This window comes from Girardinichthys multiradiatus, chromosome 5 (assembly GCF_021462225.1).
Source record: "Girardinichthys multiradiatus isolate DD_20200921_A chromosome 5, DD_fGirMul_XY1, whole genome shotgun sequence".
Lineage (NCBI taxonomy): Eukaryota > Metazoa > Chordata > Actinopteri > Cyprinodontiformes > Goodeidae > Girardinichthys > Girardinichthys multiradiatus.
Genome location: NC_061798.1, coordinates 14,380,595 through 14,396,218, shown reverse-complemented (window position 1 = coordinate 14,396,218; position 15,624 = coordinate 14,380,595). Strand labels below are relative to the sequence as shown.

The following is a 15,624-nucleotide window of genomic DNA, read 5'->3' as shown; positions in this document are numbered from 1 at the left end:
AACAAAAAAGAATTAACAAGTCATATCCAAACAGACTGTTCACATTCTAGCATTAGGTAAGAGTTTCAGCCCTGGGCTCCACATTAAAACCTTGTTGGCAGAAAAAATAAATGAGTTAACTGGCGACTGTAGCTTTATGTGTTGAGACAGATACATATTTACAAAAATAAGACTGATCTGTAAAACCTCCACTTAATAAAAAATATCTGTTGCTTTAAAAACTGCTGAAGATTTAAGCACATACATGACACAGACTTAAAAAAAAGCATTGGACTGGGAGTCAGGATTGACAAATTCCCAATCTTTAATTAGGCCTCTGCAATTAATTAAAATAATTGTTCATTGTGATTTCACCTCCAAACAATCACAAACAATGTAGTGTGTGAAAATATTCTTTGCAAGAATGCTTTTATATCAGAATCAGAAAAAAACTTTATTGCCAAGTAGTGTTTCACATGTTTGAGGAATAAGCTTTTGTGGTAAGGTGCTACACAAAGACAAACATACAGCTAACATAAATAAAATTGGAAATATGTAAAAACAAAAACAAGTTGTGTAGGAATGATATGAGAAAAATAGAGCACCCTGGTAAATATTAAAAATATACCTTATTCATTTTCTGTCTTTTTCTCTTCTATGTCTCTACTCTTCCTAGGAAGAGTAGTCGTCTTGCAATCAGAAGGTTGTGGGTTTGATTGCAGCTTCCTCCTGCCATATGTCGATGTGCCCCTGGGCAAGGCACTTAACCTCAAGTTGCCTACCGATCTGTGTATCGGTGTATGAATGTGTGAGCATTAGTGAGTGCGATTGAATGAATGTGGCTCTAGTGTAAAGCGCTTTGAGTGGTCTGTATGACTGGAAAAGTGCTAAGTTCAGTCCATTTACCATTCTTCTGGACATTACATCAGGCAACCCCAAGCACTAACTATGATTTCATTTGGGTCTGTCTGTTTCCATGGTGACATGTGCTGTCCAGCTTTAACTACACATGCACAACTATGGTCACACTAAGGTTTGACCAGAGAGAAAAAGTTAAAGATTTTTAACCAGCTTAAAAGACTACGTTGTCTTATTACAAGAGAATTATAAATCTGCCACAGCTGCAAATGATCTTAAATCAACTGAGTTTCCTAATTTGTTTTCTGACTGCTATAATTCTAGGCAAAAGGGAAGCAATTTTAATTCACAAAAATGTTAACACACAGTATTAGACACAGTTATGGATCCAGAAGGTAGATTTATAATATTAAAAATATCTATACATAGCCAAAAATTATGTATTTTCAGTATATATGACCCAAATGTTGATGACCCACCATTCTTCCATTCTTTTTTTTTTTCTGCACTGTCTAAACACTTGAATTGCTTACTTCTTTTTGTAGGCGATCTCAACTTTGGTCTAAATGAAGAAATAGACAGGCTGAGCTCAACATGGACTCAGTGCAGTCTTAGTACAAAGACTTTGAATAGAAAACTTTGAACATGGCAATAACTCAGGTAGCTTTTTAGCTAACCAGCTAAAAAGAAATAAAGAAAAGACAACTATATTTGCTGTTAAAGAATCGACAAGGAATACAGTTTATGATCCTGAAAGAATAAACAGCATTTTCAGAGATTTCTACAAAGCTTTATATTCACCACAGACAGACCTGTCAGATTACGACACTGATCAATTTCTGGACAAAGTAACACTTCCTAAATGATCAGATAGCCAAATGATGGCCCTGAATGTACCACTGACTTCAGCCGAAATCCAAGAAGCTCTCACAAGCATGCCTAATAAAAAGGCTCCAGGTCCAGATGGATTCCCAACAGAGTTCTACAAAGAATTCTGGAATAGTTTGGCTCCAATATTCCACAGAATGTTGCAGGAAACTGAGGAAATGACAGAGTTCCACCAAATATAAATTCTGCCAACATTACTCTCCTCTTAAAACCAGACAAAGACCCAGTATTTCCTACCAGCTACGTCCCATATCCCTTATTAACATTGATCTCAAAATCATTTGTAAAGCTCTTGCAAAAAGAGTAGAAAAGGTAACTCCTCTCATAATACATCCTGACCAAACTGGTTTTATAAAAAGGAGGCATTCATCCACAAATTCATGCAGATTACTTAATTTAAAAGACTATTCCTACAGAAAAAACACTGAGACTATTATATTACCTCTAGATGCAGAAAAAGTATTTAATGGAGTAAACTGGAAATTCTTGTTGGCATCCTTGAGTAAATTTGCTTTTGGAAACTCTTTCATAAACTGGTTAAAATATTATACGGTTCCCCTACAGCATGTATCAGGACAAATAACCAAACATCTCTGGGTCCATGGCTGGATCTGCTCCTAGATGGCTGCTGGCGTGGCCTGTGGGCTCGTCGCTGCAGCTCTCTGGGACTTCTGCACTGTGGCTGCTGGGTGGCTCCCCAGGGGCTCTCCTCTGATCTTCTCTGGGGGGTGATAGTAGTCCTGGCGGTGGTACTCCTGGGGTTTCTGTGCTCTGGGCGACCTTTGGATGTCTGTGGCTCAGATCTCCTCTGTGTCTGTCTTGGGTCCAGGGGAGCAGGTCTGTGGCTCCTCACACTCGCTATATTAATTTTGTAGAGAAACCTTATATACACAAGCATGCTCACACTTACACCCATAGGTATTTGGATTTAGGTGTTAACAGGTACACGGATGTTCTATATGGAGCCGCAGTTACCACCAAATACATCTTGCATTCATTAATACCGTTATGATTATTTTGGTTGATAGGACTGACATTGAAACCAAAAAATCTTGATCGGCTTTTTCGTTATTCCTATATGATATAACAGTATATATATTATATTATGATACTACTAATAAAATATATATACAGTTATATAATATACCAGTATGCCTATTTTATTATGATACTAATAATATTATAACAAAAATATTCAGATTGTATTTGTATTATTTTTTTATTTTACATATAATTGTGTACGTTGTTAAATTCTTACTTACAATATAACTAACATGAGAAATAGACTAGCTCCATAGATAGATTAGCAAGGCATCAACCAGTCACAGTTGTTGCAATTGAGCACCAAATGGAGGAAACAGAATGACAGAGAGCGACAGAGATGATTTTTATATTGGGTAAAGGCACTGAGGTCTAAAACCAGAATTATGGTTTATAAATTATGCTTAACGCACAGAAGAGTGAATGATATGTGGTATATCTTAAATGTAAAGGTCAGATTCTTCAGACACATGATCTTTTGGATGTATCCACTTCAGTAATCAAACCTTTATGATCATTCAGTCATTTATTAGGACATGAAGGTTACGGAGAACTTCGCACTTACATCTACATGCCAGTCCAAGGACACAAGCAGCATGGTGACAGATTCCATGTTGGCTGTTCAGTGCCTCATAGCGAGCAGATTGCCAAGCATCATACTACACAGCTACATTCATCCCCCTCACTCACTTTCACTGAAGGTGAACTACGAACTATAATCCAAGTATGGCCTCATTTAACCTTTTTTAAGTTGGAGACTTAAAGGTAATGCATAAAAGCGAGGGCGCTGCCTTCTCTCCTTCCATTTTTTAAAATTTCAAATATGTGATTATTAAGTAGCAGCTAAATATGAAACTGTGATATGTCTATAGAATAAACACAGAATAACATAAGATCTTAGATGATGTTAACTTGTGAGCGTACCTTGGTAGCTGAGTCAACGGAGGCTCCTCTTTGCAGGAGTTCTTCTACTAAATCTTTGTGTCCCTCTTTAGCTGCCAGATGTAATGCATTGAGACCATTCTGCAGTAAAAATATTAATGTTGGTACATTACATACAGAAATATTGTGTTCCAGAAAAAATACTGATTTAATTTATAGTCTTACTGAGTCTGAAATACAGTTAGTTACAGACAGAAATAATACATAAAATGAGGAAAATGTTGATTCGAGCATCATAAGAGAAACGTTTCACTTATTAAAATCGGCAGTTAGACAAATTGGAAGGTGGCTGGAGTAAGCCTGTTTTTAGCTTTACCTGCCCTGGCCAGCTCATCTGAAACTAGCTATCTTTTTCAAATCAGAAAATGCATCGAGTGCAACAAAGTTGCAGTAACAACACTCTTCCATGTAGTTGCTGTAAGTGAAGAAGGGTCAAAGTTAGGGTAATTTAAACCTGTAAAATCAATAAATGACAACAAGAAAAAAACTGCATTTTTGTCTTTTAATGTTTAATTCATTATTTAATTTTAAATTTTTAAAATATTTAATCGTTTAAAAATGTTTTAGGTCCTGATTACTCAGGATTAATCCTGTGGTGACTGCTGCTGATTTTGGTTAGATGAAATCCCTTAATTAAGGTGAAGATCTACATTCTACATAAAAAAAAGATCTACATCAAACAGTGCTATAATAGCAGCAGAGTAAGTAAGAGAACTAATTAAATATTTTGTAATGAGGACACACATATAGACACATATCTTCTCTCAGACTGGTAAATCAATAGCAGAAATGCACCTTATCCTCCTTTTCCTCCATCTGAGGCAGAATATTAAACCAGTTGTTTACGCCAGATTTCCTGCTCTTTAAAATTAGCCGTCTTCTCACGCTCAATATTCCGTCTGCACCAGTGTCCTTTGATCTTCTCTATTAATATGGAATATTGAATTTAAATGCGATGAAGTTTCATTTTCTTTCAGTTCTTCTGTGCCTACTATCCCCACCACTGCAGGTTCAGTCAGATAGATTACAGAAAGAGGAGGTGCTTCCCAGTCACTCCTTGTGGATCAAATGCAGAAGAGGAGCTGCTATGTTGCTAAGGACCTATATCTTACACAACTTTGGAGTATGCAAATACACACTGACAAATAAAAAATAGACACAAGTCTCACACTAGCTCCCCAACCTGCCAAATGCCAAACAGCCAGCAGGAGTGTAAAGTTTCTGCACAGTCATAGGGAGCATGTGGAACACATGCAAACATAGATTGCGGCCACTTTTAGGGGCAACTAAAATATGTCAACCTTTCAGCGAGAACAAAATGGGGCATTTGTCAGAGGCAAAGGGTTTTCTATCAACTGAAAAAGACTAATTAAAGTTCAAGCTGTACTGATCATAAAAAAAAACCTGTCCTGTAGAAAGCTTTATTTCATATTGTCTTTGTTTATCTGGTTCATATCTTTTAAGTGAAAACAACAGTGAGATCAGCCTGTCTTTGCTAATATTAGAGAAGGCAGAAAAGGTTTAATCATGTGTCGGTTATAAAATGGTGGACCATGACACAGCTAAAAAAAGTTTTTACTGCAACCTTTTTATAGTGTTTCAATTACATTTAAACCATTACTTATTCAAGGAGAAATGAGCAAACCCACCCAACAAACACACATATGTAGACACTTTTTCAAACAGACAGATCTAAAACCCCTTCTCCCTCTGCCCTGAGCTATTAGTGAAAGCTTCATTTAGCTAATGGACAGTCAGCGTCATCAGGTTGGATGGAAATCGCTGAACTCCATCCAACATAGATTAATATTCATCTGCCTTCTGACCGCTGACCTTTGTTATGATCACACATAAGTGGTCACAGTTAATTGGGGTGACTTTAGGGACCTGAGTGTCACATGGGGATAACACTTTGGTTGGGAAAAGAGGAAATGCAGATTAAAGAGCAATATCACTCCCCAAGGATTAACTGGGGTAGATTAGAGGGAAAGTCTGGTTATTTGACAGTAAGGAGGTAGAGCAAAAGAGATCAAGCAAATGAAGCTGATTCATGCAGATTCTGTTGCACACAAACAGACGTCTAGAAAGTCTAAAATTGTTAAATGCTGGAAATAAATTCACCCCTATGAAAAATGTGTTGTATCTTGTTACCTCATTTATCCAAGAAGTGCAAGAGGCATTCTAGTCCTACTGTAGCTTTGGCAGGCTAGGAATAACTCTCCTGCCTTCTCTAACTTGGATGGTCCCCTGCCATTGGCACAAAGCTCTGGCCTCAGAGTTGGTTGCTGCTTTCTAGGACTGGATACTTTAATTATCAATGAACTCATTCCTGAGGTACCAGCTTCTATGAATATCTAGCAAATAAAGTTAAACTGCTACTCCAAGAATGTGGGTAGGTGACTGCATAAAAACAAACAAGAATTATTGAAAATATCTTTAACACAGCATCCAATTTAACTTTCTGGATGCATAGAAAATAATCATTGTGAATTCATGACTGTCTTTGTCATTACACAAGTGACTCCACAGGTTTTGGAACTAATCGTATCATAATGACATAAATATCTCTATACATCTTATATATATCTATATTAATATTAAACAGAAAATCTGAAGAAGGCAACAAAAAGAAATTAATTTCATTTGAAAACACAAACATCTGCTAAAATAGTATTACACACTGCTGTAATGATGATTATTAATATAATATTGTATAGCTGCAGCTGAAACCAGATATTTAAATATACTGCACTGAAAGACACGTAAGCCTTTTTTCTCAGTCAGCAAAAAAGTTTCCCATTTTACGTCAGTAAGGATCGCTGTAACAATTTCTATTTGCTACTTGCAAATAGACAGAACTGAAAAGGTATGTGTGAGCAAGGCAGTGAACCTGACTCAGTTACACTGGTTCTGTTGGGAGGAGTGGGCCATGATTAAAGCAAACTACTGTGAGAACCCTCTCAAAGGATTTGCTAAATTTGTATCCAGAAACAAGTAATCAAATCAATCTAACAATCTAATCCTATAGACGGATTCAAATGAATAGAAATAGATATAGACATTCTCATTTTATTTTGAGAATTATTTTAAATCGCTAACCATTATTAAAGATATTTTAAGGATAGCGATTAAAGTCCTAGTCCAATGTTAAGTAATGAGATTCAATTTAAAGGTATTGTCAACCAAAAATAAAATAAATAAATATACAGATTCGTGGCAAACATAAAACCATAGAATAAATACTAGGTTGATTGAGTTTTAGTTCTAAAATAATTGTGCCTCACTGAAAACAAAGAGCTGTTTATAGGAATTCGATTCTCTTTAAATTATCTGTCAAATAACCTGGTGTTAGCAAGCTAATTAGCCCAGGAATCTGCCCTGGTAAAGAGTGACTAACCTTTGTAGCTACTTGCAAACATCTTTTAATAAAAAAAAAGAATTCTGCAGCCTCAAGAAAGCGATGCATGGGTCTCCCATGGTGGCAAGTGACGACTCTATTGCTACTGTAAATGTTTCAACTGACTTACTTTTACACAGCTTTAAACAAAAGGAGAGGTTTAGGGGCAAGAATTTTCAATCAGGGCTGCATGGTGGTGCAGTTGGTAGAACTGCTGGTTTGTAGCAAGAAGGGTTAGAATCTCTGCCTGAGGTCTTTCTGCATGTATTGTGTGTGTGTTTGTGTGTGTGCACTTATGCGTGTGTGCATGCGCGCGTTTGTGTGCATGCTTGTTTGTTCTGTGTATCTCTGCGTTGCCATGTGATGGACTGGCGACCCCGCCTCTCGCCCAATGGGTGCTGGAGATAGGCTCCAGCTCCCCTGCAACCCAGTATGGATAAGCAAATATAGACGATGGATGGATAGATTTTTCAATCATAATACACAGCTGACTGACAGCTTGTAATAACTGCTTCATACAATTAGAGAAAGCCTTCATCTGTCCCTGCCATCACAATAAAATATGTTTTAAAAAACATGAAGAAGGGTGGGGTGGTGGCGCTGGAGTTAGGCATGCGACTTTGTACTGAGATCTTAGTCCTCGATGTGGCTGTCACGGGTTCAAGTCCGAACCCGTTGACGTTTGTCACATGTCTTCCCCCCTCTCCACAGCATTTCCTGTGAGCTCACTTTCGGAAAAAGATTTGAAAAATAAAGGCCACTAGTGTCTAAAAATATATATAAAAAAATCCTAAACACTAAGAATATAATGTATAAAGCTCTGTTTAAGATTATATATCTTCGTTTATTGACCTTTACACACACACAAACTAATTCTACAAAAGGAGATCACTAGGATTTATATAATAATGTCACTCACATTTTGTCACCTGACAGCATCTCACATTTGGTCATCTGACCCGAGGAAATACTTTTAAAGGCATGACTCTTGTGTTGCAGGGTCTTGTGTTTGTTTGTTTGCGTGTGTGTGTGTGTGTGTGTGTGTGTGTGATGCTCAAAGCAAAACTATGGTGCCCATGGCAACATGCAGTAGAGCAATAGGTGGCCATCTATACATTTTAGTTACCAACCAATTACAATCCAGTTTATAAAAATTTGCTGTTAATTTGTGGCAGAATTATGAAAAAGCCAACAGAAAGGGGTGGATAAGGCAGGAACTTCCACGCACAATACACATGCTCACGTAGGCCCAGTCAGCATCCCTCTGTGAGTTGCCTCGTGACTGCTGCAAATCACAATGACACAGAGGGGTTGACGGAGCTGTTTATGGAAGTATTTGACCCCGTTGGATTGCTCCACTTCCTCAGTGGAATGTGGAAAGGGTGGGCAGTAGGGGGGGCAGCAGCTGTCAGTGCTGCTCAGATTGGTGGGAGCAATGGGTGTGTTGAGGGACGCAATTTTAGATATGTCACTGGGCACAACGGCACTATGTTTGTTTGAATACGTATTAACAAAGGTCATTTCTACGATGTTATTATGAGGGGCAGTGCAAAGATCAGCTGTAATTGGTTTTTTTTAAATCAGATTTTCTGTTTCATTGGATCAGTCAATAAACAGATACCAGGTACAGTTTTTGGTAAAATGCAAATACTTTCTAATATCCTGTTTCATATTGGTGGAATATAAAATATATGCTATACTTTACCTATTAAAGTCCCTTGCAAATGTTTTCGAAGGCCTTGAGCTTAAACTTCCATATACAGGTCCTTCTCAAAATATTAGCATATTGTGATAAAGTTCATTATTTTCCATAATGTCATGATGAAAATTTAACATTCATATATTTTAGATTCATTGCACACTAACTGAAATATTTCAGGTCTTTTATTGTCTTAATACGGATGATTTTGGCATACAGCTCATGAAAACCCAAAATTCCTATCTCACAAAATTAGCATATTTCATCCGACCAATAAAAGAAAAGTGTTTTTAATACAAAAAACGTCAACCTTCAAATAATCATGTACAGTTATGCACTCAATACTTGGTCGGGAATCCTTTTGCAGAAATGACTGCTTCAATGCGGCGTGGCATGGAGGCAATCAGCCTGTGGCACTGCTGAGGTCTTATGGAGGCCCAGGATGCTTCAATAGCGGCCTTTAGCTCATCCAGAGTGTTGGGTCTTGAGTCTCTCAACGTTCTCTTCACAATATCCCACAGATTCTCTATGGGGTTCGGGTCAGGAGAGTTGGCAGGCCAATTGAGCACAGTGATACCATGGTCAGTAAACCATTTACCAGTGGTTTTGGTACTGTGAGCAGGTGCCAGGTCGTGCTGAAAAATGAAATCTTCATCTCCATAAAACTTTTCAGCAGATGGAAGCATGAAGTGCTCCAAAATCTCCTGATAGCTAGCTGCATTGACCCTGCCCTTGATAAAACACAGTGGACCAACACCAGCAGCTGACACGGCACCCCAGACCATCACTGACTGTGGGTACTTGACACTGGACTTCTGGCATTTTGGCATTTCCTTCTCCCCAGTCTTCCTCCAGACTCTGGCACCTTGATTTCCGAATGACATGCAGAATTTGCTTTCATCCGAAAAAAGTACTTTGGAACACTGAGCAACAGTCCAGTGCTGCTTCTCTGTAGCCCAGGTCAGGCGCTTCTGCCGCTGTTTCTGGTTCAAAAGTGGCTTGACCTGGGGAATGGGGCACCTGTAGCCCATTTCCTGCACACGCCTGTGCACGGTGGCTCTGGATGTTTCTACTCCAGACTCAGTCCACTGCTTCCGCAGGTCCCCCAAGGTCTGGAATCGGCCCTTCTCCACAATCTTCCTCAGGGTCCGGTCACCTCTTCTCGTTGTGCAGCGTTTTCTGCCACACTTTTTCCTTCCCACAGACTTCCCACTGAGGTGCCTTGATACAGCACTCTGGGAACAGCCTATTCGTTCAGAAATTTCTTTCTGTGTCTTACCCTCTTGCTTGAGGGTGTCAATAGTGGCCTTCTGGACAACACTCAGGTCGGCAGTCTTACCCATGATTGGGGTTTTGAGTGATGAACCAGGCTGGGAGTTTTAAAGGCCTCAGGAATCTTTTGCAGGTGTTTAGAGTTAACTCGTTGATTCAGATGATTAGGTTCATAGCTCGTTTAGAGACCCTTTTAATGATATGCTAATTTTGTGAGATAGGAATTTTGGGTTTTCATGAGCTGTATGCCAAAATCATCCGTATTAAGACAATAAAAGACCTGAAATATTTCAGTTAGTGTGCAATGAATCTAAAATATATGAACGTTATATTTTCATCATGACATTATGGAAAATAATGAACTTTATCACAATATGCTAATGTTTTGAGAAGGACCTGTATTTTATTTCAAATTTATGTGACAGACCAATAGAAAACAGCGCATAACTTTAAAGTGGTAGGAAAACATCTGAACCATTCCATTATAGCTCTGGCTGCATGTTTACAGTTGTTGCCCTACTAGCAAATGAGCCTTTGTCCTAGTCTTAAGTTTTTAGCAGGTCTTAATAGGTTTTCTTTCAGGATTTCCATGTATTTGTCTTCATCCATCTCCTCGTCAACTCTAAAATGCTTCCCTGTGACCAAGGCAACCACATAGCATCCAACTCACCATTGGGATGGTGAATTCAAGGTGATGCACATTGTCAGTTTTCTATCGCACATTTTGTATACAGGCCAAAAAGTCAAATTTTGTTCTCATCTGAGCACATATCTGCAGTGTCTCCTTTTTCCCATGGCTTGTGGCAAACTATAATTTCTCTTTGCGATTTTCAAAGCTTAAGATATTGTTTTATAACCTACGGTTGCTTTAAAAATCACACCATCTACAAAAATATTTAGAAGTCACTTGTTTAGTAAAAGTAATAAAACTAAAAGTCAGAAGTAAAGTGGTCAATGACACATTGTCAAAGCTTCATCTTGCTCTCACACCAAATTTTTATTGACCAACCAACCATTCGGTTGTAACACAGTTTGGTGTTAATTTTACCTGACGAGACAAAATTTCTGCATTATCATTTTTCCCAGAGCATACTCCCTATATGTTTTGTATCTAAGCCTTTAAAAATTAGTTGGATTGAAATTGTTTTAACTATTTAAAAGCAATCACAACATTCATTTTGTAAAAGAAAACTTGTTGAAATCCAACATTTGCATAAACAAATGATGCGCAAGTTTCCTAAAAAGCAATCATCAGCATTTCCCATAACTTTTAATGAATGTGTCAGGAATCTGTGGTTTTGTATCTGTGTGGTTGGTTTTTTCAGTTTTTGGAGATTTAGGTTTCCACTGGAGGGCACAGTTGGACCGGAGCTGCTGGACTCCTGGAGGGTGGATTGCAGTGCTTCAGCACACCTGTTCATTATCAAGTCATCAGCTGGAGTATACGAGGAGCTCGATGCCACTCCTTTGGTGCTTGAGTGTTAACCTAAGTGGTAAACCTAAGCCCTCTGAGTTTCTAGTGATCCTTCTTGTGTTTTTTTTTCCCATGCTAATGATCTCTTCTCATTTTTCTTCGTTTAAAGCAACCCTCAATCTGACACAGACTGTCTTCTCTGTGTGCTCATGCATCTCAAGCCACAAACCATCTACTACTGACAATAACCTTCTGATCTCCAATCCATGGCAGGCAACCTAAACATTCCTGATCATACTTCTCCTCAATGCAACCTGTCCACCCTCCAACGCTCTTATCTACACCTCCACTCCTCCCTACACCATCGCCCTATATTTACCAGCTAAATCACCACATGGACCTCTTTCCCGTATTCCTATCATTTCCCCTGGCGTTCATCCTCTGCATTTACCAGTAAGCCTCCTCCATTCCTTCACCATCACTGACTCTGCTGTCCTGTGTTCCCAGAAAACCCCCCAGACCAAGATCTCCTTGACATTCATTATAATTGTCTTTAAATAAATCTTTTTTCGTGCATTTGGTTCAGGCAACCATGACACAGGTTTGATTTACAGACCCATTCAATAAATTAGAACATTATTGAAAAGTTCATTTATTTTAGTAACTTAATTCACTAACTGAAATACATTCTATATGTATATTAATTACACATAGACCGATGTTTTCAAGGATTCACTTTTCTTAATCATGGTGATTTTTCCATTTACAGCTAATGAAAACACAGCATTGAGGATTAGAATATTACATCAAAATATCAAATCTGAAATGTGGGCTTGATGAAAAGGATGTTAAATAGCTGCTTAAAGTTTGGTATCTTCAAAAGATACTTTTAATCTAACAAATGTGCCTCATTGGAACACACATTCTAATTTATTGATATGACTGTATTTATTTTGTCTTGTTTAACCTGGTCCGACATCTACAGCACTAAAGCTAGCTTGTTTTAGATTACCTGCCTGTGAGCTTCTAGCTAATTTGGATGTTTTCAGCATCTTGAGAAATCTTCAGTCAGTATGCCATAGGCTGAATGGCAAAGATAGAATTGAGTCAACCCCTTACTGCCTGAATATATTTAGAATTATTTGCAAATATAAACTGTTTGTGTTTTTGCTGAGAAGCAAATGCTAAATTAAGAGAATGTCCATTTGAAGATAGTGCATTAAATAGTTAGGAATTTAGTAAAACATTTAACAAAATTGGGCATTATTTGGCATAACTGACCATTATGCGGCGACAAAGTGGTTCCCACATGATCCCTGGTATGTGTGAAATATGTATCAAGAGGTGTTAATAGAGATACAAATGGCACATTGGCTCCACTAAGAAAAAAAAGTAAAACTATGCACCCCACACAAAGCAACAGAGATAAAATATTTTGAAATACTTCCTTTTCTTACCTGGTTGCAGGTGCAGATGTCTACTCCGTTTTTGAGGAATTCAAGGACTTTGTCAGTGTTCCCGGCTCGGGCAGCCCGAAGGAAACTGGTGTTACTGTCGGACTGTAGAGATAGATACAAATTTGAAAATATTAGAAATTAACAATTAAATTATTCTCTTAATTGTTGTTTAGATATGTTATTGTATTGTGTAAAAGAAAAATAAAACTTGCAAAAAGCTAAAAAAATGTGTCTGATGGTAAAATAAAGAATATTGTTGTAATTGTTGACTTTCATTTAGGGATGGATAATATCAGGGAAATGTATTTTCAATATTTTTGCCAAAAGCAATACATTTTCGAGTTAACCCACAGTTTGTTCCCTGTTCTCCTCACAATGTTACCATCACTTGCTTGTGAGCTTTAGTATCTCAGCCACTATCATCTACAGGTCCTTCTCAAAATATTAGCATATTGTGATAAAGTTCATTATTTTCCATAATGTCATGATGAAAATTTAACATTCATATATTTTAGATTCATTGCACACTAACTGAAATATTTCAGGTCTTTTATTGTCTTAATACGGATGATTTTGGCATACAGCTCATGAAAACCCAAAATTCCTATCTCACAAAATTAGCATATTTCATCCGACCAATAAAAGAAAAGTGTTTTTAAGACACAAAACGTCAACCTTCAAATAATCATGTACAGTTATGGACTCCATACTTGGTCGGGAATCCTTTTGCAGAAATGACTGCTTCAATGCGGCGTGGCATGGAGGCAATCATCCTGTGGCACTGCTGAGGTCTTATGGAGGCCCAGGATGCTTCGATAGCAGCCTTTAGCTCATCCAGAGTGTTGGGTCTTGAGTCTCTCAACGTTCTCTTCACAATATCCCACAGATTCTCTATGGGGTTCAGGTCAGGAGAGTTGGCAGGCCAATTGAGCACAGTGATACCATGGTCAGTAAACCATTCACCAGTGGTTTTGGCACTGTGAGCAGGTGCCAGGTCGTGCTGAAAAATGAAATCTTCATCTCCATAAAGCTTTTCAGCAGATGGAAGCATGAAGTGCTCCAAAATCTCCTGATAGCTAGCTGCATTGACCCTGCCCTTGATAAAACACAGTGGACCAACACCAGCAGCTGACACGGCACCCCAGACCATCACTGACTGTGGGTACTTGACACTGGACTTCTGGCATTTTGGCATTTCCTTCTCCCCAGTCTACTCTGGCACCTTGATTTCCGAATGACATGCAGAATTTGCTTTCATCCGAAAAAAGTACTTTGGACCACTGAGCAACAGTCCAGTGCTGCTTCTCTGTAGCCCAGGTCAGGCGCTTCTGCCGCTGTTTCTGGTTCAAAAGTGGCTTGACCTGGGGAATGCGGCACCTATAGCCCATTTCCTGCACACGCCTGTGCACGGTGGCTCTGGATGTTTCTACTCCAGACTCAGTCCACTGCTTCCGCAGGTCCCCCAAGGTCTGGAATCGGCCCTTCTCCACAATCTTCCTCAGAGTCCGGTCACCTCTTCTCGTTGTGCAGCGTTTTCTGCCACACTTTTTCCTTCCCACAGACCCACTGAGGTGCCTTGATACAGCACTCTGGGAACAGCCTATTCGTTCAGAAATTTCTTTCTGTGTCTTACCCTCTTGCTTGAGGGTGTCAATAGTGGCCTTCTGGACAGCAGTCAGGTCGGCAGTCTTACCCATGATTGGGGTTTTGAGTGATGAACCAGGCTGGGAGTTTTAAAGGCCTCAGGAATCTTTTGCAGGTGTTTAGAGTTAACTCGTTGATTCAGATGATTAGGTTCATAGCTCGTTTAGAGACCCTTTTAATGATATGCTAATTTTGTGAGGTAGGAATTTTGGGTTTTCATGAGCTGTATGCCAAAATCATCCGTATTAAGACAATAAAAGACCTGAAATATTTCAGTTAGTGTGCAATGAATCTAAAATATATGAATGTTAAATTTTCATCATGACATTATGGAAAATAATGAACTTTATCACAATATGCTAATATTTTGAGAAGGACCTGTATATCAGGACTTGACCTCAAGGGCAGTGAGAGCCAAACTTGCTCCTAACACTAGGAGTGAGATTGCTTAGCATTTGAAATGTTAAAGCCTACAACATAACAGATCCAAGCAGTCCTTTGAAATGGCGGTTTTGTACACATTTGTATTACAATAATGATTGTGATTTGATATATTGCCCAGCTGTACTTCAATCATTTGCAAATTATATTGTGTTTTATTGTCATGTTAGTCTCTTCCATTGTTTTATTTACATATATTTACATTACAACATCAATTCAAATGAGGAGGCATTGTGCAGTTTTGCAGACGGCTGTAAGATAAGTCTGAGTAGGCCATTCTAAATTTTGTTTAAAACTGAAAAATCCAAAGATCATTTGCTTAACTTCCTATTTAGCACAATGAAGAACGGACCGACACAGCCTAGAAATATAACATTTTTACTTCCAGCATCTAAAAAAAGTCATGCTGTTGTTATCATACCATAAGTCATCATACCTTTGGAACTTTTTAATATTCTCTCATCCAACAACCACAAACTGCAATGTATTAGATTAAGATTTTATGATAAATCACCACTATATACAGTACCATTTGGGAAGTGGATGCAAAGGGGTAGATGGTGTTCTAAATTTATTAAAGATACAAATTTGA

The 15,624-nt window shown here is 38.4% G+C and overlaps 1 protein-coding gene across 1 annotated transcript in view; it reads right to left on the bottom strand.

Annotated features, from left to right (window-relative positions):
- Positions 1-15,624, bottom strand: part of ank2a (ankyrin 2a, neuronal) — a 122,438-nt gene that overhangs the window by 85,023 nt on the left and 21,791 nt on the right. Inside the window, exons 2-3 of the mRNA XM_047366369.1 lie at positions 12,948-13,049; positions 3,691-3,789 (exon numbers count right to left, since the gene is read on the bottom strand). Coding sequence (XP_047222325.1) covers positions 3,691-3,789; positions 12,948-13,049 — 201 coding nt within the window. The remainder of the gene's footprint in view (positions 1-3,690; positions 3,790-12,947; positions 13,050-15,624) is intronic.